The sequence below is a fragment of the Moschus berezovskii genome, chromosome 15 (genome assembly GCF_049115385.1).
Source record: "Moschus berezovskii isolate FMDL1 chromosome 15, NW_MosBer_1.0, whole genome shotgun sequence".
Lineage (NCBI taxonomy): Eukaryota > Metazoa > Chordata > Mammalia > Artiodactyla > Moschidae > Moschus > Moschus berezovskii.
In genome coordinates this window covers 77,988,707-78,013,994 of record NC_142474.1, presented here as the reverse complement: position 1 = coordinate 78,013,994, position 25,288 = coordinate 77,988,707, and the positions used below count along the sequence as shown (strand labels likewise).

Here is a 25,288-nt window from a genome sequence, read left to right as displayed (position 1 = left end):
TCTGTGCCTTCTGGTTGAATTACATTCCCCCCATAGCCAACACTGAATCTATACATAAGAATTTGTGAAACAGATTATAAAAATCATGCCACATTTCAATTGCCATTGGATCATGTGTAGAATGGACACCTTTGCTTTTCCCATACGGTGTTCTTAGCACAAGAACTGACTTCTTAGGAGTGATGGGACCGTAGCCAGATTTCTTCTTCTCATGTGAGTACAAACTCAGACAGGGTCCATGAAGAAATTAAAGCAGACATCTGGGGTCTATAATTTTTAATAATTTTAAACTAGCTACAAAATGTCAATCACATCACAAACTGACAGAGGAGACAGGAGGAATTTAATATTACATGCCGTATTGATATTTATCTCATAGTTTATCTATATTTCATTCATTTACATTATTTTTTTAAAGGTTTCTTTATCAGCTACTAAATATCTCAGCAATTTGGTGTGCATAGCTCTAGATTAAGCAACAGAGAACTGTACTGATAACAAACCACAGGGGAAATAGTGATTAATAAGAGTCAGCCTTATAAAATTTACATCTCCACACTGTTTCACAGCAAGGTTGCTTTCTCCAAAACACAGTCTTCAAAAGCAGCAAACAAACTCTATCTTGCATCCATTGGACATAATTTCAGTCAAACGTATATTTTGCTGGAAATGACTAAATGGTGAGTATGTCAAACCCATCTTTTTTAAAAATTATTTTTTTTAAAAAAGGATGATTATGATTGGTAAGTTTAAATATTGACAGAAAGAAAGTGACACTACTGCAGTTCTGCTGGTATAACGTAGTCTTGACGGTGTCTCAATACTGAGCATGCTTTGTTGTTGTTCTGCTGCTGCTGCTGCTGTTGTGTGTGTGTTTTCTCATAAGTATATGCTACTGTCATGGAAAGATTTTGTTTAAGTAGGAATCTAAAAATCTATTTAGTTCTCATGCATAAATGCATAAATCACATCACTTTGAGTGCAATGCCTGTTATGTAATTCCACGTTGTCTAATCATGAAATCATAAAGACAGATGACAGCCATGAGGAACCAAAGACAGCAAATTCTGAGTTTCAGAGCCTGACACCCAAAGAAAGGACCGTGGCAGTAGCTCTGTGGAATGTCACAGTTTTACAAGAACAACACTGTGTATTGAAAGAATCAACAGCACATTGAGCATTCCTAAACTGTTGTCATTCAGCAAACACCACTGAAAAGAGAAAAGGTAAAATGAAACCCAAGACATCTTACGTAAAGAGTTAGAGCCACCAAATGACCACGATATATAGCCTTTGGAAAGAAAGAGACCCAGAAAAAACAGAAGACACATAGTATCATTGGGCTGATGGACGACACAAGACGACATTCACAATGGGGGCAGGTTGATGTGTGCATGTGTGCAGACCTACTAGGTAATACCATGAGAAAAGCATGAAGGTGCTATCTTGCCCAACAGCATTTGGAAGAAGACACAAATGGGCCATTTAACCACTCCCCAGCATCTTTGTTGCACGTTGGTTGGCCTCATCAATTCTGGTTTTGTTGGAATCAGCCTGGAAAAAGGGGAAAGAAAAACAGAATTCAGTTTACCCATTAAAATTCTATTGGAACACCTTCAAGGTCCAGTTCAAATGCCTCCTATTGGGTGAAGGCATCTTGAAACTTTCCTTTTCATCAGAATGAACCATCCCTTCTTTTGTGTTTTCTGAACCACTGGCTGGACTTGAGCATGATCATAGTAGTTTGATCTCGTGACTTAGTTCTCATGACTGTTTTCCCCAGCTCAGAGAGTTCTTTGGAGGACAGAGACATATCATTTATCTTTCTCTTCTGGAATGATACCCAGCGACTTCTATGGCAGACATTCACGTCTGTTAAATTGAGTAATTCCTGCTATTTGTACAGTTACCAGCAGTGTCACTTTGGGCAGATTACTTAACATTTTGGGGCCTCAGCTCTCTGCACTGTAAGATGGGGGCAGTAAAGAACACTGCTGGCGAGCACAGTTCCACTACTAGGTTCCGCTCATTCAACTGGGACAACATCAAGATTGATATCAACACTGAGCTGCTGTTATTAGCTCCTTTTTCCAGCTGAGGAAACTAAGCAGACAGGATTTAGGCAATCTGTCTAACACCACAGTGCCAATAAACGGGGAAACCAGAGTCAGAGTCCACACTATAATCACTGTGAGTCATCTTACTACTTAGGTTTGCTATGAGGATGAAATGAGTTGCTACACATAATGGTCTTAGAATAATGTTTTGCAAAAATGAAGTGCTCAATATATCTTATCTTACAATTACTGCTGTTGGGTGAAAACGTGGTTTGATTTTGCAGTATTTAATACTTTTTAGTCCCATTTCTGAAGACTTACTCCTGTGAGCTTGATAACTGTCTTGTTTTTTTTTTTCATGAGAAATTACATTTTATTTGAATGAGATGAACACCCCACATTATAGTACATATGATTTCCTTTCCAAAAGTACTTATACATAATGTATTATGATATAATACATATTGTGTCATTTTTATGGTCACATCTCTACACCTTCTTCAAGCACCTTCTTAAATGTCACTTTCTCACTAAGATCTTCATTGTCCACTCTATTGTGCAACGCCTGTTTCCTAGTGATAACTGGCTTGTTTTAACAGAGACACACTTATATCATTTTGTATTCTGACTGACTGCCTCACTGCTTGAGTTCTCTTTGGCTCTACATGGCATCATGAAACCCAGGACTACTACCTGGATATGCTTTTAAACTCCAGAAAATGAACTATTCCTAACATCACTGAGGAACATATGAGTCAGCAAGCAGAAGAGAAGGCAAAAACTCCTTTCTGGCTGTTGTTTTTGCTCTGTTGTGGTTGGTAATGTTGCCTGTCTCTCTCCAGCCTGGGAAGAGGGGCAGGAAACTGAGAGGCAGTGTAGGGAAACTGGACTATTCTTATATCAACCAGTACTTATTCAGTGATCACTGCTTTTACATCAACAACTGTGCCTGGTGCTTTGTAATCTCCACCAAGTTGTGTGTTCTTTATCCAGTTTATTTGTGAATTCCAAGGACACTAGATTTATCACTATTCAAACAGAAATTTTCCAAGTGAAAGAAAAATATTTCTAGACTGTTTATAATTTTGAATTATCTGGCTATGGCTCCTTACCATCTGTTTGGATAGTTAAGAGTTGACTTCAAAACAGATAAGGCAGAAAACTAATTTTCCTTGATTGTTTTGATCTATAGGCTCATAGTTTTGACCTTTAGGTTTGTAATTTGGAAAATGGGTATTTCCAGTTTTCCTGAATGCTTTAGTATTCCCTTGTTAGCTACAAATCCTATCAGAAATAATAACACTTTGATCCAAAGGAAAGTTAGAAGCTCAGATCAATGTGAAATGTTCCTTAAGTTGGATTATGCTGATTATTTTTCCAGACTTAACTTTAAGAACTGCTCAAATAAGGGAAAAACATACATTTAAAAACAGATAGCATTTCTGAAGGCAAACATTCTAGGATTTCTTGCATTACAAAGGCACTGGTGAGTCTTCATGTGATGGTACAAGAGGATATTTTTAAGTAGAGCATGAGGCTACTCTTTGGTATACCCTCAAAGAATCCGGGAGGAGCTAGATCAGACGTATCGTCAATGATCCTCTGTGATGTCCACCTCAATTGTTTCTGAAGCATATAAAAATTCCAGCCAATACAATACCTGACATCATAGGACCCAAATCTTTATTATATTATATAACATATGTGCTTTTAGGAAAAAAATCCTCAAATAATCTTCTTTTACTTGTCTTCCTGGTATTTGGAGAATGAATCTGTGTTTACTCTATTTATATCTTGTAGGACATATTTATGCAATATCTCTGTTTTCACATTTCTGTTTAGAGAATCCTAAACTGGCTAATATGCTCAAGATACACTGCATGATTTGCCTTTGTGAGAAAACCAGAATGCTGATCCAAAAAACCAGCTGAAGAGGTAGAAGGGGCTGTCTAGCCCACACTTCTGAATACTCTGGAAATCTCAACTCCAGACCATGGCAAGTAGCTTTTAGGGCACAGCTCTGACTTCTGGAAGAGGATATCTCTATCTTACATGACAGCCTGCTCTGATCCCAGATTTGAACTGTTCTCTTATTATCTTTCCCCTGGAGAAGGAAATGGCAACCCACTGCAGTATCAGATGAGGAACCAGGTTATGAAGCTGGTGAGCAGGAACGTTTGGTGAGCAGTTCATTTGCTGGAACTCAAGATCTTAGTTTTCAGATGCCATGCTTCCATACTGATGGGAGACTGTGAGCAATGCTCAGTCTTCAACTTTACTGTATTTTAACATGTGCATCGCATCTTGCACTGACAATTTTAAATACAAGTTTGAACATTATTGTTTCCTTAGCAACAGTTCCCATAAAGACCTGACAGAAACTTGCCCCATTTTAATAGATTTCTAAAAGAATCATACAATTCCAGCCTTAGAAGACTGCCTATTTATAAATATCCTAAATCAGAAAACAGGGTTTTTAAATGGACAAAGTAATTTCTTGACAGTCCCTAGGAATGTACTGAAGACTGAATTATTTTGGATTCCCAAAACTTCACTACTGATTGAAGTGATGAGAAAGGATCATGATTGGTGGGGTTGGGTGAGGGTTATTATTTGGGTCATGAAAGAATATGGGAGAAATAGAAGATTCTCTTTAGTCCTACAGTATGATTTTAATCCTAGATATGCAGAAGATCTTTGCACACCATTTTCTATGATCAGAAGTAAGAACTTGCAAAAGAAGGTAGAAGTCTGCTAATAATCATGTAACATGTATCATTTGGGGCAATGCTGAATTGAAATGGGCTTTATCTCAGTCATAGCCACATTGTTGTTTTGAGGAAAAAAAGGCTAGTTATTTGAAGGCAACTAGACCCCTGCCCCACTTCTTAAGCAATTCAGCATCCAAGGATGAGATAAACTATAATGGCTATTTCCTATCCACTTGCCTGACTTTTGATAAAACCCTATAGCTGCACAAGTCTTGGCTCTTGTAGTAAATTAGGCCCAGAATGAAAACTTTTCCCCTAAAGAACAGACCTAGAAATGTGAAGTGGTAGATTAAGATGTCACTTGCCTTTCCAGGAAAACTGCTTGCTTACAGCCCAGCTCTGTCAATAGAGACTTGACCCCTCTTTCTTAGTAGAAGTTCTCTTTCTAGGACTCTAATTGAGTTAGAGATACATTATCTCCCTACCTCTGTGAGTCAATTGGGTCCTTTGATAGAAAAATGGCTACTTTTCTTTATTTTCCCTCAAATCATTTTCCTATTGGAAGGTGGTTCAGCAATTATTTCTTAGTTCATTTTTCTGGGCCATAATGGGTTAGATCCATTTCTGTTGGCTCCAGTGCTTTTTGAAACTCTCAATATTGTTCTAAAAATCTATTGATTTACACAGCTTAAAAGCTTTAGCACATCAAAGGCTCTTACCAACAATAAGCATGTCATGACTTGTGAAGTAGGCAAAGCACAGGTATTTTGTCAACTACACTGACATTTGTGTAGCTCAATATTGATTAGGCAAAATATTATGCAGTCAAATATCTTTATAAAGTGCATAGAACACAATAGGGTAACGCGTTCCCTTATGTCTTCTCATTCCTTTCTTAAGTCATTGGAGGATGCTCAGATACCAAGAAACAGAGTATTTAGTCTTACGATTCAAGAGAGCACAAAAACCATCCTTCTACCCCCAACCGAAGTGGAATGAGTTGTTGAAAAGAAACTCAGGGTTTCAGGCTCAAAACTTCAATATCTTCCAAGGAATAAACTCACATCATATAAGATTAGCTAAGTAGAATCGATTATAGATGCACAATTACCATTAAACTCATAATTTGTCTATTTCTCCCTGTTGACATTTGGATATCTTAAGAGATTATAAGTAATATTTAGGAGTCTACTGATTAGGGAGGGGATGGAATACAAAGACATAGAGACTGTATTAGATTTGCATAGTGTAGAATAGCAGGTGTGGGTGTCCCAAATCTTTTTATAAAAGCTTTGCAGTGCTTCTTTCCGTTCCTTCCTAATCTGAAGCCCCCAACCCTATCTTTTTCCATTTGACTCTCTACTCTTTCTGACACTAGGGGGCTCAGTCTTAGAGTGACATCTGGTGTCCTGATGTGAACTCAATTTCATTAGATTGTGTTCCCTACTTTGAGATCTGGATGTGTGCACTTTTGAACTGGAAATGGAATCTGGGCTTTTCTGAACTACCTTTATTTAAGCTTCTGCACTTATAAAATCAAAGCTCGTATTCATCTTCTGGCTGACCTAAAATAACTGTTCTTCCCTCCATTTCCTGATTCTATCCCTACATCATCTCTGACAAGCTCCTAACCACCCTTCAAGACTCGATTCAAATTCTACTTTTTGGGTGAGCTTTTCCCATCCCCTGACCCTTGAAATCTTTCCCCATCTAACCTGACTTAGCATTTGATGTGTAACTTTCTTGACAAATTATATTTTCATCTGGATGCTCACTGCCTCCCACAGGCTGTGAGTTTCTTGGCAGTGGAGACGGTGTCTTTCTCATCTTAATATGTCCTTTGATGCCTAGCACAATGCCTGTAGTAAAGGTGGCCCTGAGGAATATCTGTTAGATTAAATTCTACCCTATTATTTACTTATCTGTTGCTGTATTTCTGTCTCGGAAAATTAAGGGGAAGATGTCTGTCTAACAGGGCCTGAATCCAAAGTCACGGTTTGCGGGTCTTGTTATGGCCTTCATGCTTTCTCGGTGGTTATTTCAGAGAAGGTGATAAGCAACAGAAACCTGCTGACTGCCCCGTGCTTACCTTCTCCATGATCCTGTCGATCTGGCGGTTCTGTGTATCAATCTCATTGCCCATATCCAGGGCCATATGACGGAGGTTTCCAATGATGCCGCTCACCTGCTCCAGGTTTTCATCCATTTCATTTTCTCGGGCATCATTTGTTACCCTGGGCATCAAAGAAGAGGTTTTAGAAGATAAGAAAAACTCAAATGCCCAGGACCCAAAGCTTAGGGAAAATCTATTGATTTCCAGGTATCAATCCTATCCTTTTTAAATCTCTGTTCAATATGAGAATATTTTAGCTTTTGTAGATAGGAAAATAATTTGTAAATGCATTATTGAACACTTAAATTTCTACTTTTAAAGAAAGCACATTAAGCAGATTAATATACCTGCTTCTCTCAGTTCTACCAATACATTATTTCCTCCCTTTATGATTATCCCAATTTTCATGTTTTAAGGCTAAAATCATTCTAGTTGGGAGGATTCTATGTCAGAGAATGAAGGTGGAACCAGTTAGAAGCTGTATTTTTCTTTCTGAAATGTCAATCAAAATCTCCAAGGCTCAAATTTATATGGAAAGAAAAGCTATTGTGCTAAGTCAGAGTTTCTCCACTCATCTACTTCTCCACTTGGGACCAACATTAATGGGAAGAGTAATGAGAATAACAGTCTGCCCCTTAATCCTATTTGCTCCCAAGAACTCCAAAGGGAACTACTTTTTCAAGATGATTTTTGCTTGCTGAGGTTTCAATGCTATGTGGTTTTTTGTGACATTGTGAATAGGTGATTTCAAGGAAGAAAACTATGATAAAATATTGTTTCAGCCTAAGTAGGGAGGAAGGAATTGGCTCTCAAAATACCTTCCTCAAAGGGAGTTCCCATTTTTTTCATAACTCAACTTGAAAGTTAAGAAGGCACTTTTTTTCCTTAAAAAAACTAATTGCAATTTATTTACATATCATTTTTATTAATAGTTAATATACAGTCACAGTTCATCCCCTGCACTGTATGGATCCATGCACTGCTCAAACTGTCTTTAAGAAAGAACTCATTTTTTAAAAAAAGAAAGAACTCATTGCCTAGTTGTAAGGAGTGTGGTTAGCTGACAGCTTCTCATTGTTCATTCCTTTAGGTCTGCTTTGAGCTGAGGTCTTGTTCTTCTCAAGGTGTCCCCAGCCAATGACGAAGCAAGACTTTTTACAAAGACTTAGTCATTTCTACCTACCATGGAATTGCTCCAATGAGCAACTTTGCTGTGGAGCTCCCAATGAGCTGGTAGATTGTTTGCCACCTCTGCCTGATGGTCTGACAGCTCTTCCCCAGTCTTACTTCCCTCCTTTCCCTCCCCGATGTTACTCTCTACTAAACCTTCTGCATTCTCTCTCATTCTTGGCACCTGCTTTTGACCCAGCTGATGGACATGGGCACATACCACACTAACTATTGTAAATGGTAGATACTTATTTCAGAATGTCTGAGTTTTTCCTACTACAGATGGCGATGGGCTAAAACTTGCCCACAGGGGTTAAAACCCATCCCTCATGGTAAATCCCAATGTAGACTGCTCTTCTAAGGTTTTTAAAGCAATCTAGGTCAGATAACGGAGAAGGCAATGGCAAGCCACTCCAGTACTCTTGCCTAGAAAATCCCATGGACGGAGGAGCCTGGTGGCTGCAGTCCATGGGGTCGCTAAGGGTTGGACACGACTGAGCGACTTCACTTTCACGTTTCACTTTCACACATTGGAGAGGGAAATGGCAACCCACTCCAGTGTTCTTGCCTGGAGAATCCCAGGGATGGGGGAGCATGGTGGGCTTCCGTCTATGGGGTCACACAGAGTCGGACATGACTGAAGTGACTTAGCAGCAGCATCAGGTCAGATAAAGTTAAAGGGGAACTTCCCAGGTTTCACATGTAAAAAAGAACTTCTGGTTCCATAGTTCTCAGCCTTCTATTCATATTAAAATCTGAGGGGCTCTAAAAACTGCTGACTCTGGATCTCACTTCTAGAGATTCTGATTCTGATTCAGTTGGTATGGAGTAAGCCCAGGCATCTCAACCTCTGCCCATAGTCATAACTACTGTTGGGTTCTGGAGACAGTTCTCTCCTGTCCCTTTAGGATTCTTCCTGCCATTGCTAGTTCATAGATGTTTCACCATTCCTTATTATTGACTCTGCCCACATCTCTGGACATAATCTCATAAATTCTGTCCAATCAAACTCATGGAGTGAAACATTTGTTTACTGCCACACTGATGCTGGATATGGTCACGTGGCTGGCTTTGTCCAGTGAAATGTGGGCAAAGGCTTGACAAGTGCTTGCACATGGGAGCCTGCCCCTTGGTGCTGCCACCACCATGGAAGAACCATGGGCTTTTCTGGGGAGAGGTTGCACAGAAGAGAAGGGATGCCTCATACCCACAGCCCCAGCCAACCATCAGACAAAGAAGCACTGCTGTCTTAGATCATCTTGCACCCACTTGCATGTAATGAGCAAGTCCAGGAGATGCTCTCGGAAGACCTGCTCAGTCAACACAGAGATTCAGAAGTTAAAAACAAAATGGTGTTTTTTTCTTTATTTGGCGGCACCACTTGACTTGTGAGCTCTTAGTTCTCTGAGCAGGGATTGAACCCAGGGCATGACGGTGAAAGCATTGAGTCCTCATCATTGGACTGCCGGGGAACTTCCCAGTGTTGTTTTAAGAACCACTCAGGTTAGAGTGGTTTGTCACTCAAAAGTAGGCAACTTCTACAGTGCCAGCTGCACAAGGCTCACCTGCGGATGAAGCCACCACTGATGGCCATCTGCTCCCGTTCGTCAACCACGCGAGCAGGCTGGCTGGCCACAACTCCATCCTGATTATTGCCCCAGGCTTTTTTGTAAGCATCACTTGATTTAAGCCTATGCAAAAAAGAGGGTGAGTGACAAGCAAAAGGGGCGGTGCATCAAGCTAACAACAATCATTACCTCTTCAAGCTCAGAACCGAACCAAGCGAATGAGTTTTAATTCGAGGCATTAGAGAATACCGATATATCATAATCCAGACCCAAACAGTTGGCCACCACCAAGCCTCAGCTACTTAGGATTTCATTTTTGTTAGTTTAGTTGGATTTAAGACAAGGATTAACGTAGTTGGAGGACATTCAGTTCTATTTCAATGACATGGTTGTATTTTGAGACACAAAACACAGAAAAAAACATACTGGCAGACAGACACAAAACAAGACTGCCAAGTAGAGTGTGTATATCACACACAGCAACACACTGTCATCAAGAAAAACATCCTGGACCAAGTTTTTACACACCATCATGCAAAGATTCCCATTTTAATTGTTTTCCCCAACGCATGTGCAGAACCAAGCATTCTCACTCTGCATGGAGAACATATAGGATTGGTGGTTGGCCAAGGGTGATGGTCTTTGAGTTGCCTCTAGAGTGATTTGAATTAGATAATATATCGGTACTTCCAAACAGTCACCATACATCCAGAGTCGATGTACAAACCTTTGTCCACAGAGACAAAAAGTAAAAGAGGCATAGTGAAATGAATGCAGGAAAATAGAAGAGAGAACAAGCCATCTAGCACCGAAAAGGGAAATCCCTCTACATCTTCTTCATGCACCAGCTACAGGCATGAGTAGAAAGTGAAGCATTCTCATTTAAGCCAAACTACTTCAGAAGTTGACCATTCTCAAAAAAGGCACTAGCAGGACAGTAATAGCCTTCATGAGGATTTGAAACGCAGGTTCAATTGCTTCTTTGTTGGACTGAGGGGCAGGATGGGAGTGGTTACAGCTGCCTACTTCAAACTATCCTGGGATGTGGTAGGGGAAAGTGGTCTGGAACTGGTGTGGTCTCTGTGGGCTATATTTCACTGAGCTGCCTTGGAGAGAGACTTAAAATCCAGGCATACCTATTGTGCCCAATAGACACGTGTGCAGCATATTTTGGTGGGTGTGTTGTAACTGAGCAATCAAAGATGTTTTTATGTTCTTTGCATAGTAGAAACCACACTCTTTTTAGTCCAAGAACAGAACTTCTTTTGGTCCCATTTTCACATTTTCTATTATATGACACCAAAATTTAACCTTTTTTTTCTTCCTTTTACTGGAGGACCATAGCCATCTATTAAAACTGGCACTAAGACTAATATTTGCAGATTAGGGACCAAGAAACCCTGGAGACAAATTGGAGAATGGTACAGATGGAATTTCAGCAACTCCCACATCTAATGTATAATGCCACAGCCTTCAAGCAGTCAGAATTCACTGCTCTCAACAGCCAGGGCCACTTAGTGGGACAGGATCCAAAGATGATTTTAATAGAGTTTAGAGTATGGCTTTGTTTTTGTTATTTTCCAAATCCCCATCCCCTCCCTCCTCACATTAACAGAAGTTATATGGACCTTGTGATGCTTTCTGCTATGTAAAATGTCTGGTGTACCATCTTTGGCAGTCAAGGGAGCGGGAAAGTTTGCGTTTCTGAACGAAGGCGAATCACTGCACCCACAATGCTGCACACAGACTCACATAACTGCGGGACATCTACCATAGTCCCTTGAAACATGCCGAGACAGGGCGAAGCCCCCAGAGAGTGCAGGGCGCCACCAGCCACTGTGCTGTGACACATGGTTTTTAAAGCATTATTTACACACAATAGGGAACACTTCAGTCAAGCTTTGAAGCTCAGTTAGGGTCTCTTGTGTAATAAGGAATTAGTGCCAACCATACTTGGAATTCACAGGGGTCGTGATTTCATCTGAGCATTAGAATCTGTCACAGGGAGGGAGGGGGGCCTGCCTCCACCCTTTGCCCACACACAGTTGGTGGATGGGGAAAATGTATCTGTGAAATTCATCACAAAATAGGTAGACATCTCACCTGGGGGCAAGTGGCCACTGAAAATGATGAACAGTTAAACTTGACTAACTGGAATGCTTAGGAATGCTATTTTGGTAAATAATAGGACTTTCTTAACACTGTGGGCCATGGAGGTAAATTCAGTTTCAAGAGTGATGGCTGACTATCTGTTAGACTCTTGAGCCACTTTCCTGCCTTAGAGTCTTCGGGCAGGGAACATGATCAAAGCATTCCTTGGTTTTGGTTTCTCTTGATATGTCTGATGGCCTTTCCTCTGCAGCTCAGCTTTCATTGCTTGGTCTGCTTGGACGTGGAACTTACAGAACGAAGACTGAGTGAGAGAAAGCAAACACTGCCTAGACTGACCTTTAAGAGAAATGCTTTTAAGTCCTTGATGGGATTTTGCCTTTTGTTTATTTGCCTCTTTTTGCTGAAAGTCGAAAGGAACAAAAATATAAATATACTTGAAGGTTCTAGTTAGCTAGATTCCAGTTAATCAGGTTTTTACTGTAGATCATTCTTAAAAAAGAAAAAACACAAAACTTAAATTTATTTGTAAATTGAGCCCCTCCCCTCCTAAACAGGAAGTGGGATATTTTAAATCAGCCTCAAAGTTTAAAGGATGTGAATGGTCATATAATCAGCTAGAAATGACATCGATTTCTATTCTAAAAGCTAGGATCAGGAAAGCTTTTAGAAAAAGGCTTCTGTTCAAAGGGAAGTAGGAGGGGTGAGGGGGGATCGGGTAACGGGTTTTAATTTTCCAAATGCATGTTGGACAATCCGCTCATGCATTTTTTTTTTCCCACTGCTAGTCAAATAAGACTACCTTCCAGAACACTTATTTTCAGGTTTCTTCTGTTGCAAACCTTTATAACCACATGTCACATTTCTGCTACATTCCAAAAAAGCGTTGCAGTACCTTAACAGTTGAATGTTTTGTGATGTCGTGCATGCAAAATCTACACATTTCAACATTTCGGTCAGTGTACGGGAGATCTTCCAAAAGGAAGAACTGGAGAGGGAAGGGTCCAATTTGGCTAAGGCGTGAGCACTTCTTGCTGAAGGGCTCTTTGCCTCCGTGTTGGGTGCAGCTGCAGCATCTATGGTCTAACCGCTGACCAGATTTGGTAACTGGTGGGCAGTTGAAAGGGTGAATCTCTGTCTTACTCTCTAACCTATGGAATGCTTGTTTGGGCCAAATTACCTGTTCCTTTTGCTTCTGGAAAATCAAACCTTGATACATATGTGTATCTCAACTTCCAAACTTACCCTCAGTCTTTTCTAAATCTGCAATTTTGGTTTTGGGGATTTAGAGAACATAAAATTCCCTGGGTGGTGCCTCTTTCTTGAGGTTAGTCTCTGTCTTAAGGTACACTTTCTGGAAAATGTTGAAACGTTCATCAATAAAAGTTGCTGACAGTGAAGCTTTCACTGTAGTATGCCTGATTTTTAATGCATCAACAGTTAACTCCCACTAATATCATCTATGCTATGAGATGAATGCATTAGAGACGGTATTGATCTGTTCTGCATGCCACATACTCATCCTGCCTTTGCACCCAGCAGGAATGAGCTTGTCAAGGCTTGGAGATGGGCCTTGGGAGACCAAAGCTTCAGGCAGGCAGGCAGCACCTACTTGTTACAGGGACACACACAAAGCCCGCAGAATTTTCCTAGATCCGTCAAATTCTTTTCTGCTTCTTTCATGTCCTTATTGATTTGGTCCATCCCTTCCTCAATGCGTTCCAGTTGTTCTGATTAAACACAAGTATTTTATCCCCACAGAATGAAGCGGATGGAAAAGGACAAAGAAAAAAAAGACAAAACTTCAGACATTCACTTTGACATTAAAAAAAAAAAAAGAAAGAAAGAAAACTGGACGCCACAGATTAGAGCTGGTACCCAGTACCTACTTGTTACAAGGACATATGAAAAGGCCACAGCATTTCCCTAAATCTTTTAAATTTTTCTCAGCCTCCTTCATGTCTTGGTTGATATGGTTCATGCCTTCTTCGACACGATCGAGTTGTTCTGGTTAGGACAAAGGGATGACAGTGTGGAATGAATTTTTTGGGGGTTTTCAACAGAACATGAGAAATGAAACGGAATTTGAAAAAGAGGGAGAGCTATTACAATGCATTGTCTGAGGAGATGCATTGCTAGAATCGGCTGTCAATGCCCTATGCAGCCAGGGGTGGAAGGAAATGAACAAAGTGATGTTCATATAGTTTATAGTTCAGACATGATGGGATGGGGCAGGTAAGCCTGCTTGATTCTGAATGTCCAGGAAAACAGCACAGCATATTCACTTACTTAGACACCAGTGAAACCCAAGAGAAAGAAAATACGGTGTTAGTTTATGTTTTAGGCATTCAAATGCAATGGTACTAGAGAAAGTGTCTGCTTCAACTTTAAAACATCTCTCTCTTTGGGTTTTTAGCATCCTCAACCAGCTAAGGATAGAAAATAATCCATTTTCTCCTTTGGGAAAAACAACAAATATAGTGATAATTAGCAATAGGTACCATATCTTTTTTACCCCTAGCAATGGCTCTCTAGCCAAAGGCAGGCCATAGGCAGTTTCTGGTTTTGAATACTCAATTCACAGAAGCTGTAAGAAAAGCAGTATCAGCACAGCAACATTACAGGTACTGGACCATTAAATTCCTGGAGAAAGGTGATGGATTGGAACATGATACACTACTAAGTCAACACTGCCAGGAAAGCTGACCTTAGACAGTATCTTAAGACATAGACTGATGGCCATAAAAACGAATGATACTTGTAGGTTGCTAGGGTTACATTCATCAACTTGATTAATTTTTCAAAAGTGGTATCATTAAATTGAGTAAACTATAAGTTCCATGAAGTGATTTTTTAAAACAGCTTTTATGACCATTAGGGCTTTTCAGGTAGCTCAGTGGCAAAGAATCTGCCTGCCATAGCAGGAGATGAGGGTTCCATCTCTAGGTCAGGAAGATCCCTGGAGGAGGAAATGGCAACCCACTCCAGTATTCTTGCCAGAAAAATCCCATGGAGGATGTTTGGTGGGCTCCTCCTCCATGGAGGACCCTAGTGGGCTGCAGCCCATGGGGTTGCACAGAGTCAGACACGGCTGAGCACATAACACCATTAAGGCAGCAATGGGATGTCCTGGCATCTATTTACAAAACCTCATTACATTTCTATTTCTCTTTTCAACTATATTCTCATGCGTGCATGCCTATGCCTCTGGGGAGAAAGGCATGATTAGAATAAAACTGGTTAATACTTTGCTGTATAAAAGGGCATAAACAATTACTTAAAAACAATTTCACATTAAATTGTCATTCCAAACTGGAGAGACTGCCTGTCCATTTGGAAAATAAGAAGCTATGGTGGTGTCTTTTGTGGGGCTGAGGAAGAGAATTCAGCTTATTAGGAATCTGCTGTCTCTGCTCTGCTTTTCAAGAGACAAGGGAAAACAGAATGTTTATCCAGTATGTGAAAGCCACAGGAAATAACAGTGTAGTGATGGCAAACATTTGCTGAATAAATATAGGTATAGTCATATCTTTAAGAAAATTATTGAAGGGGCTAAAAAAATGCATGACAACTCTTTACATTCCAGAGAATTCTGTACTTTTCCAAACACTTCATTTCAGTTTCCTTAAGGAATGCAATAAATTAGTCTGTAGATCAAAATAACTATCAAATGAGGGATTGGTTTGGGGAAGTGGAGCCCAGTATTTTCAAAACAAGAACCATGTTAAGAACAGACAGAATAGGGATGACAACCCCCACTCGAGGAACTGCTAAGGGCTTCCTGGAGGGCTGGTCTGAGGTGGGATTGAAGCACATATCTGGGTTCAGTTCAGTTCAGCCACTCAGTCCTGTCAGACTCTTTGCGACCTCATGGACTGCAGTAGACCAGGCTTCCCTGTCCATCACCAACTTCCAGAGCTTACTCAAACTCATGTCCATAGATTCAGTGACGCCATTCAACCATCTCATCCTCTGTTGTCCCCTTCTCCTCCCACATTCAATCTTTCCCAGCATTACGGTCTTTTCCAATGAGTCAGTTCTTTGTATCAGGTGGCCAAAGTACTGGAGTTTCAGCTTCAGCATCAGTCCTTCCAATGAATATTCAGGACTGATTTCCTTTAGGAGGAACTGGATGGATCTCCTTACAGTCCAAGGGACTCTGAAGAGTCTTCTCCAACATCACAGTTCAAAAGCATCAGTTCTTTGGCACTCAACTTTCATCATAGTCCAACTCTCACATTCATAAATTACTACTGGAAAACCCATAGCTTTGACTAGATGGACCTTTGTCAGCAAAGTAATGTCTCTGCTTTTTAATATGCTGTGTAGGTTGGTCATAGCTTTTCTTCCAAGGAGAAAGCATCTTTTAATTTCATGGCTGCAGTCAACATCTGCAGTGATTTTGGAGACTTGCAAAATAAAGTCACTGTTTCCATTCTTTCCCCATCTATTTGCCATGAAGTGATGGGATTGGATGCCATGATCTTCATTTTTCAAATGTTGAATTTTAAGCCAACTTTTGCACTCTCCTCTTTCACTTTCATCAAGAGGCTCTTTAGCTCTTCTTCGCTATCTGCCATAGGGGTGGTGTCATCTGCATATCTGAGGTTATTGATATTTCTCCAGGCAATCTTGATTCCAGTTTGTGCTTCATCCAGCCCAGCATTTTGCATGATGTATTCTGCATATAAGTTGAATAAGCAGGGTGACAATATACAGCCTTTATGTACTCCTTTCCCGATTTGGAACTAGTCTGTTGTTTCTGTCCAGTTTAATGGTTGCTTCTTGACCTGCATATAGATTTCTCAGAGGGCAGGTCAGGTAGTTCGGTATTCCCATCTCTTGAAGAATTTTCCACAGTTTGTTGTGATTCACACAGTCAAAGGGTTTGGTGTAGTTAATAAAGCAGAAATCGATGGTTTTCTGGAACTCTCTTGCTTTTCTGATGGTTCAGCGGATGTTGGCCATCTGATCTCTGGTTCCTCTGCCTTTTCTAAATCCAGCTTGTACATCTGGAAGTTCACGGTTCATATATTGCTGAAGCCTGGCTTGGAGAATTTTGAGCATTACTTTGCTAGCATGTGAGATGAGTGCAATTGTGTGGTATTTTGAACATTCTTTGGCACTGCCTTCTTTGGGATTGGAATGAAAGCTGACCTTTTCTAGTCCTGTGGCTACTGCTGAGTTTTCCAGATTTGCTGGCATATTGAGTGCAGTACTTTCACAGCATTGTCTTTAGGATTTGAAAGAGCTCAACTGGAATTCCATCACCTCCACTAGCTTTGTTTATAGTGATGCTTCCTAAGGCCCACTTGACATCACATTCCAGGATGTCTGGCTCAAGGTGAGTGATTACACCTTCGTGGCCATCTGGGTCATGAAGATCTTTTTGTACAGTTCTTGTGTGTATTCTTGCCCCCTCTTCTTAATATCTTCTGCTTCTTTTAGGTTCATACAATTTCTGTCCTTTATTGAGCCCATCTTTGCATGAAATTTTCCCTTGAGATCTCTAATTTTCTTGAAGAGAGCTCTAGTCTTTCCTGTTCTATTGTTTTCCTCTATTTCTTTGCATTGATCACTGAGGAAGGCTTTCTTATCTCTCCTTGCTATTCTTTGGAACTCTGCATTCAAATGGGTATATCTTTCCTTTTCTCCATTGCCTTTTGCATCTCTCCTTTTCTCAGTTATTTGTAAGGTCTCCTCATAGCCATTTTGCCTTGTTGAATTTCTTTTTCTTGGGGATGGTCTTGATCACTGCCTCCTGTACAATATCATGAACCTCCGTCCATAGTTCTTCAGGCACTCTGTCTATCAGATCTAATCCCTTGAATCTATTTGTCACTTCCACTGTATAATTGTAAATGATTTGATATAGGTCATACATGAATGGTCTAGTGTTTTTCCCTACTTTCTTCAATTTAAGTCTGAATTTGGCAATAAGGAGTTCATGATCTGAGCCACAGTCAGCTTCTGGTCTTGTTTTTGCTGACTGTGTAGAGCTTCTCCATCTTTGGCTGCAAAGAATATAATCAATCTGATTTCGGTATTGACCATCTGGTGATGTCCATGTGTAGAGTCTTCTCTTGTGTTGTTGGAAGAGGGTGTTCGCTATGACCAGTGCAGTCTCTTGGCAAAACTCTGTTAGCCTTTACCCTGCTTTGTTTTGTACTCCAAGGCCAAATTTGCCTGTTACTTCAGCTAGCTCTTGACTTCCTAGTTTTGCACTCTAGGCCCATATCATGAAAAGGACATCTTTTTTGGGTATTGGTTCTAGAAGGTCTTGTAGGTCTTCATAGAACTGTTCAACTTCAGCTTCTTCAGCATTACTGGTAGAGGCATAGACTTGGATTACTGTGATATTGAATGGTTTGCCTTGGAAATGAACAGAGATCATTCTGTCATTTTTGAGATAGCATCCAAGTACAGTATTTCGGACTCTTTTGTTGACTATGAGGGCTACTCCATTTCTTCTAAGGGATTCTTGCCCCCAGTAGTAGATGTAATGGTCATCTGAGTTAAATTCACCCATTTCAGTCCATTTTAGTTCACTGATTCCTAAAATGTCAACATTCACTCTTGCCATCTCCTGTTTGACCACTTCTAACTTCCCTTGATTCATGGAGCTAACATTCCAGTTTCCTATGCAATATTGCTCTTTACAGCATTGGAATTTACTTCCGTCACCAGTCACATCCACAATTGGGTATTGCTTTTGCTCTGACTCCATCTCTTCATTCTTTCTGGAGTTATTTCTCCACTGCAGTGTATTAGGCACCTACCGACCTGGGGAGTTCATCTTTCAGTTCCTATCTTTCTGCCTTTTCATACTGTTCATGGGGTTCTCAAGGCAGGACTACTGGGGTGGTTTGCCATTCCCTTCTCCAGTGGACCACGTTTTGTCAGACCTCTCCACCATGACCCGTCCGTCTTAGGTGGCCCTACTCAGCATGGCTCATCACCACATGCAGGTGCTTGGTGGGAGATGAAAGTGGTTCCTGTGGCGAGATTTTACCTCCTAGAATTATCAAAGTAAAGGTTTCTCTTGATATGTTCACTGTGGGTGGCATTAATTGGAAAGAACAGTTTGAAATACTGGTTTCTACATTGCTTCAAAAATCTGAAGTCTCTCAAGTTCATTTGAGTGATCTTGCCTGAATCTTAGTCGCTCTCATTGAACTTGTGAGAGACTAGCTGAGCATCCCTCCTCTGGGGAAGCTCCATGTCCACCAGCCTTCTGGGTTGCTCTGGAGCTCCACATTCTCCCCACTGGTCAGGACAAGGTTCCTGAAAGTCTGCCCTCACCAGAAATGGCCTAGCAGAGTGCTTGAGACCAAGAGGACGGTGGGCAGGTAGGCCCACATTACCGTATGTGGGTAGAGAGGGCAAATATGCTGGGCTCAACCAATAAGCTGACACATGCACAGGTTATGGCATGCGGGCATACATTCAGTTGTTTGCCCTTCCTAAGGAATTTCTCAAGTTAGTATTTTCAGCAAAATATTAACTTTCTGACAACATCTCAGGAGCCCCACTCACTGTGTCTCCAGGGATTAGAAAATAACATAAATAAAAGTAAATTGGTGCACAAGTGTTACATTTCTGAACCAGAGAATCCAAATGAAAACATAGAAACAGGCAGGGTCAAATCCCTATTTCTTACAGTGGGCTTCTGCCATGGGTTGTAGTTTTTACAGCAAAGATCATAGCAAAGTGGAATTCTGGAGTTCTTTCAGAACAGTTGATTCTGAAAACTATTTTATATCTACCAATATTGGCTGAATGTATCATTATACAAAATGTAAGTAAAATCCTGATAAAACATCATGGAACAATTTTGTCACAGATATTCTAATGCTAGCATTCATTCCTTTTTCTTGTCCCCTCTTAGAATGCGAATGCTATGAAGTCAGGGACTTTTGTCTGTTTTCGTCAGTGCCATGGAACATAGTTCTGTTCTGTTCAGTCGCTCAGTCGTGTCCGACTCTTTGCGACCCCGTGGACTGTAGCCTACCGCAAATAATATCAATCTTTAGAGTGAAATTGAGTTACGTTTGTGAATATGTTTGGAGTTTAGGGACTTCACAGCACTTCAATGATTTCTGTGAAGATATTTCTCAGGAAATGCTTGAAAGCAATCAATATTCTCATTCCATTCTGACATGGACAACATCTGAGAGACTGAGGCAATGCAGTATTCAGGCTGGACTGCTCTTTACCTCCCTAAACTTACTTTCTGACTGTTCTCTGTTTACTCTTGGAGACTGGGAGGGAAATAATCTTTTGGACTGGGGAGGTGCTCCAGTACATCACACTATATGTCGGGGCAAGAAATTGTTCTTTCTTATTTCTGCCATGATATTTGGATGACTGGTTATTTGTGACGGATCCACCAATGGCAGGATGCTTAGGGATCTAAGTTTAGATATCGTTTCTACTAATAGCTCAGTTGGTAATGAATACGCCTGCAATGCAGGAAACCCCAGTTTGATTCCTGGGTCCGGAAGACCTGCTGGAGAAGGGATAGGCTACCCATTGCAGTATTCTTGGGCTTCCCTTGTGGCTCAGCTGGTGAAGGATCTGCCTGCAATGAGGGAAACCTAGGTTTGATCCCTGGGTTGGGAAGATCCCCTGGAGAAGTAAAGGCTACCCACTCCAGTATTCTGGCCTGGAGAACTCCATGGACTTTATACTCCATGGGGTCGCAAAGAATCGGACACGACTGAGCGACTTTCACTTTCTACTAATATTACTTAAGTAAAGCATTAGAATCCTCAATCTAGTAAGAAAAAAATAGAAGAATAGCAAGACCCAATTGATGCTTTTGAACTGTGGTGTTGGAGAAGACTCTTGAGAGTCCCTTGGACTGCAAGGAGATCCAACCAGTCCATTCTAAAGGAGATCAGTCCTGGGTGCTCATTGGAAGGACTGATGCTAAAGCTGAAACTCCAATACTTTGGCCACCTCATGCCAAGAGTTGACTCACTAGAAGAGACTCTGATGCTGGGAGGGATTGGGGGCAGGAGGAGAAGGGGAATGAGATGGCTGGATGGCATCACTGACTCGATGGATATGAGTTTGAGTGAACTCTGGGAGTTGGTGATGGACAGGGAGGCCTGGCATGCTGTGATTCATGGGGTTGCAAAGAGTCGGACATGACTGAGCGACTGAACTGAACTAATGTATAAGCCTTCATGAGTGTATCCAGTTACAGATGCTGAGTATATGATTTTAATTTTCCTGAGCACTGAGGAACATATGGTAATTAATTTAAATAAATTTAAATAGTCCCTTGACTAGTGGCTACCATGTCGGACAATAGCAGCTTTAGTCATTCATAAGAGATTGGTGAGGGGACTTTAGCAAGAGGGATGTTTTCACAAATGCTCTCTTGTAGGGCCATGGGCCATTTAGAAATGCTGGCAGACTCTCTGGATGACGTTTTACTTTGCCTTTACTCTGCCAGGCAGTGGCCAAAGATTTCACTGTCTAGTTTGGAGTTTTTCCCGTGGGATTTTCCCAAGAGCCACATTTTCAGCATCTAAACAAACACATAACCCAGCAAAAACCAACAAAGGGGACAAGAGATATGGAGGTGAAAGTTTAAATCATCGCACATTAGAGGTAAGGGTATATCGGGGGATTTCTTTTGTAGAAGAGAAAAATCCCAGGACGCAGCACATTTCCAGGGCCAGCTGTCATGCTCAGTGTTCCATGGCCTCCTGATACCTGAGTATAAAACAAGAATCCCAAAAGGAATTTCTGAGTTCAAGCATTTAGCAGGGCACCTGGAATGGCTCTTTAGGAGGATGACTGTTTCTTGAGACTTCTGTGCAGCTGAAGGGTAGAAGCAGTCAACACTATTGGTGTTCAGGCAAAGATAAAATTAGTAGAGCATCAACTGGAGAGAAATTTTAAAGCAGTTACTGATCTAAACAACTAAACACAGCATATACAGCATCCAAATGCATTTACAATGGCAGAGAAGATAGTTGTTGACTCATTTAAAAAGATCCTAATCTCATCTTACAGGATAAATGGAACATATACACCACTTAAGACCAGGCAGAAGCCACCTACTTTTGAAGGTTTACAGTTGTGTGTTTCTCATCAATATAAATTATCCATCATGCATCTGGTAAAACCCAGGTTATCCTAGGAAATATGTTCAACTGAGAATTTAGTTGTGTGGCCATAACTGAAATGTCTTAGCTGAGAACATTAACTGTCTTGCAGGGAATATCTGCACTTTTGCTTTGTTTCTCTGAGAATAATATAAAGATATTCTTGGGAATCATTTATGTTTAAGAATAATTTATTTTTGCATTTGTTTGGAGATTTTGGCAAATTTTGTCTCTAGATTTTCTTCATCAAAGTACAGTGTAATTTGGAACCCAATATCTTACTTTTTTTTTTTTACTTCAGATTTGTATGTATTATTTTTCATGCCTTTATGTCAAAGCTTTATAGTTAGGTGCAAAATGGCTTTATCCTGAACCTTTTTCAAACCTTTCTTTCCATTGCAATGTTTCTTTTCTACCCCTTTCATATGCAAATTATTAACTAAAGAGAGTTAATAAGGTAGAACTCTACATTTCTTGAGTGTATATGTATCAATTTAGCACTGGAAATGAAGTATCACTCTTCTATATGGGCACATGTTGCCTAATGAAATACAATTAAAAAAAAAAAGCGGTGACAGTGAATCCTGAATTTCAAAGTCTGGGACGTTGTTACACAGATCAAGTCAGCAAGTCTTAAAATTTATAGCAAATTCATTTGAGGAGTTCTGAGGACTGCTATAGCTATTGTAATCCCTTCAAAATACAACTCTACTAGACTTCATTATTTTTGTATTAATTTTGCAATTTATATTTTTTTAAGTGGGAGGGCAAGTGTTGGGATTGATGTTCATTTTTTTTTTTTTTACTATTTATATTCTTAATGCTTCTATGAGTAATTCCCATTTTGAGTATTGTTTATTTGCAAGATTTTTCTTGATGATTATTGTTACCTGATGTTTCCCTTTTTAGAGAAGCTTTTTAAGGCAGCTTTGACTGTTGAGCCTCTCAGTTTTATCTTTATTTTTATTGCATTAATACCTGGTATGTATTAGTTGCTTTCTTTTCTTTATGATTATACTGTTTATTTTGCTAACTTTTTAAACTGGCTGTATACTTGTATACTCATTACTTTTTGTTTTTATGTAAAGTCTACTACATTTAAGGCCTCAGTGGATAATGTTTTCCATATCCCGTAGGTTTTAAGACTTGGTATTTTTGTTATCTTTATGTAATGATGCTGTTTTTAAATGCCATGTTCTCATTGAGTGATATAAGCACATTGTAAATTTCAGTTTTCTAATAAAAATTTTTGAAAAAAAAAAATAAAAGTTTGTTTTAAAACTTTTCTCTTGATTTTTAAAAACTGGTTAGTGTATGTTTATTGGAAAATTTTGATACAAATAAATAATATAGAAACACATGTCTTTAATGACAGCCATGAGGGTATATTCAGATCTCCTTCCAAGAGGGACCCTTTAGTTGGCTGACACCTCCAGCTGTCACACCTCTATGATCGCCCATATTTACATGGAGGCCACGCCCTCTCTGGGATGCTCCCAGCCAATGACTGAGCACGACTTACTAGCCTGGAGGCAATACTGCCCAGCATGGGGTTGCCCCGCTGGGTTGTCTTTGCTCCTGGGCTGCACAGCAGTCTGGCTGAGACTTTCTCAGAGCAGCAGTGCAGTATGAGATTCCTACCCAAGCCTCCATCCACCCTCTCCCCTCTCAAAAGCGTCAGGCCCACATCACAGAAGGCTCGTCCCTGCCTACTTCTGCTCGTCTCCTCTTCACAGACGTACTTCTAATTGATTCCTAGCAGTTGTTTCTCAGAGGACCCCTAACAGTAGTTCAGTCCCTCCCAGTCCCGTCCCAACTACTCAGAGTTCAGTAAATAAAGATTTATTTTATATATTGCAATGGTTGCACACACTTTATGCAGAATTTCTTTCATGGTCATACCATAATTGATGTGGTTGGCCTCTTCACTGCCAGACACTTAGGTTGTTTCCAGTTTTACAGTATTATAGGTAAGGCATGTATATTTTCCTTCACAGATTTGTCAATGAATATCTGCAGCATCTAATTCTAGGAGTGAAATATCTTGGTCGAAAGAAGGGTGCACATCAAAATGTGTGTATATTATCAAATTACTGTTAAATGTTTGTATCAATCAACAATGCCCACATGTAGATTGAGGGTTTCTGTTTTCCTGACATATTCACAGTATTGATTATTATCAGTTAAAAAAAGTTGTGCCAGGTGGCTAAAGAGTGACATCTTATTACTATTGTTGGGTAAAGCATAGCTTCATATGTCTACATGTAAGCTGATGATTTACATATTAAGGCAATTTTCCTCTCAATTTGAGATTTATTCCTGGAGTTTGTTTATGCTGTTCCATGTTTAAATAAATGTTACCTTTTTATCTTTGACATTTAAAAATTTCTCATGATTGCTGAGAGTTTTCTAATGCCGACATTAAATACAAATAAAGAGAAAATATTTCTGCCAAATCTGTTTGTTATAAGAATTTAGAATGGAATCAGGCAACTAACTTCTAGCTAGAATTAAAGCATCACTGAATGACTAGACGAATAAGTCAAAGGGAAAAATGTTAGTACTCCCTTCTAGATTCCTCTGTAGACTATAAAGATGCTATACTAAAATGCTGGTACTCTGATTTTCACTGCCTCTATTTTTATAATTAAATGAAAAAGTTCAAATATTTTAAGTGGTTCAATTTTCCATGTTCAAATATTTAAATGGTTCAATTTTCAATTTTCCAATGATTTCCCTCAGTTTATGACCCATTAAAAAAAGCTTCTAGTCATTTAAGAAACTCTCATAATGACTTATAAATCAAAACGGCCAGATGCTGAATTAGGATGGTCAAAATAAATGGACAACATGGTACACGATTCTCTCATTCTATCTAGGAATTATTAGAAGAACACCAAATTTATGGGAAAGATTGAGGCTAAGGGGGAGAATCCTCAAACTGTCCAAAATATTATCATTTAAAAAATCCAAACAAATGACTTTTGCCTTTAAAATTCTTTTATCCCAACACACGTAACAGGGAGTGTAGTACCATTTATTCAACCATGAAGACATTTCTATACATATACAAATTTCTTTAAGAGAAAAAGGAACAAAAAAATAAGATGAAAACTAGAATTCTTACACTTATAAATATGCATGACACATGCAATGACCACCTGTGGATGCACAAATCATTTTTAAATGCAATTTATTCAGAGGAGGAATTGTTCTTACTGAAGAAATCTGAACTTACCTCCTTGTTCATCCAACATAACCAAAGTCCTGATACCAGCATCTTTACTCTACATTCCAAAAATGGTAGCAAAGTGGAAAAAGAGTTAGAGAGGGAGAAAAGAGAGAAAGAGAAATCAGTAAGGGGACCATTAGCCCTAGAAATGGAAAATGCAGAAGGATCAAAGGAAAAAGAGGAAGGAAATATGGCGAAGAATATTAG

At 39.9% G+C, this 25,288-nt stretch overlaps 1 protein-coding gene across 2 annotated transcripts in view; it reads right to left on the bottom strand.

Moving 5' to 3' along the window:
* Window positions 1–258: 258 nt before the first annotated feature.
* SNAP25 (synaptosome associated protein 25) overlaps window positions 259–25,288 on the bottom strand; it is a 33,709-nt gene continuing 8,679 nt past the window's right edge. Inside the window, exons 3-7 of one of the 2 annotated variants that reach the window (XM_055424333.2) lie at window positions 25,088–25,136; window positions 13,618–13,735; window positions 9,617–9,742; window positions 6,858–7,002; window positions 259–1,554 (exon numbers count right to left, since the gene is read on the bottom strand). In XM_055424333.2, coding sequence (XP_055280308.1) covers window positions 1,486–1,554; window positions 6,858–7,002; window positions 9,617–9,742; window positions 13,618–13,735; window positions 25,088–25,136 — 507 coding nt within the window. In that variant the 3' untranslated portion in view covers window positions 259–1,485. Of the gene's footprint in view, window positions 1,555–6,857; window positions 7,003–9,616; window positions 9,743–13,340; window positions 13,459–13,617; window positions 13,736–25,087; window positions 25,137–25,288 lie in introns of both variants that reach the window. The other variant, XM_088844428.1, reaches the window with a different exon arrangement.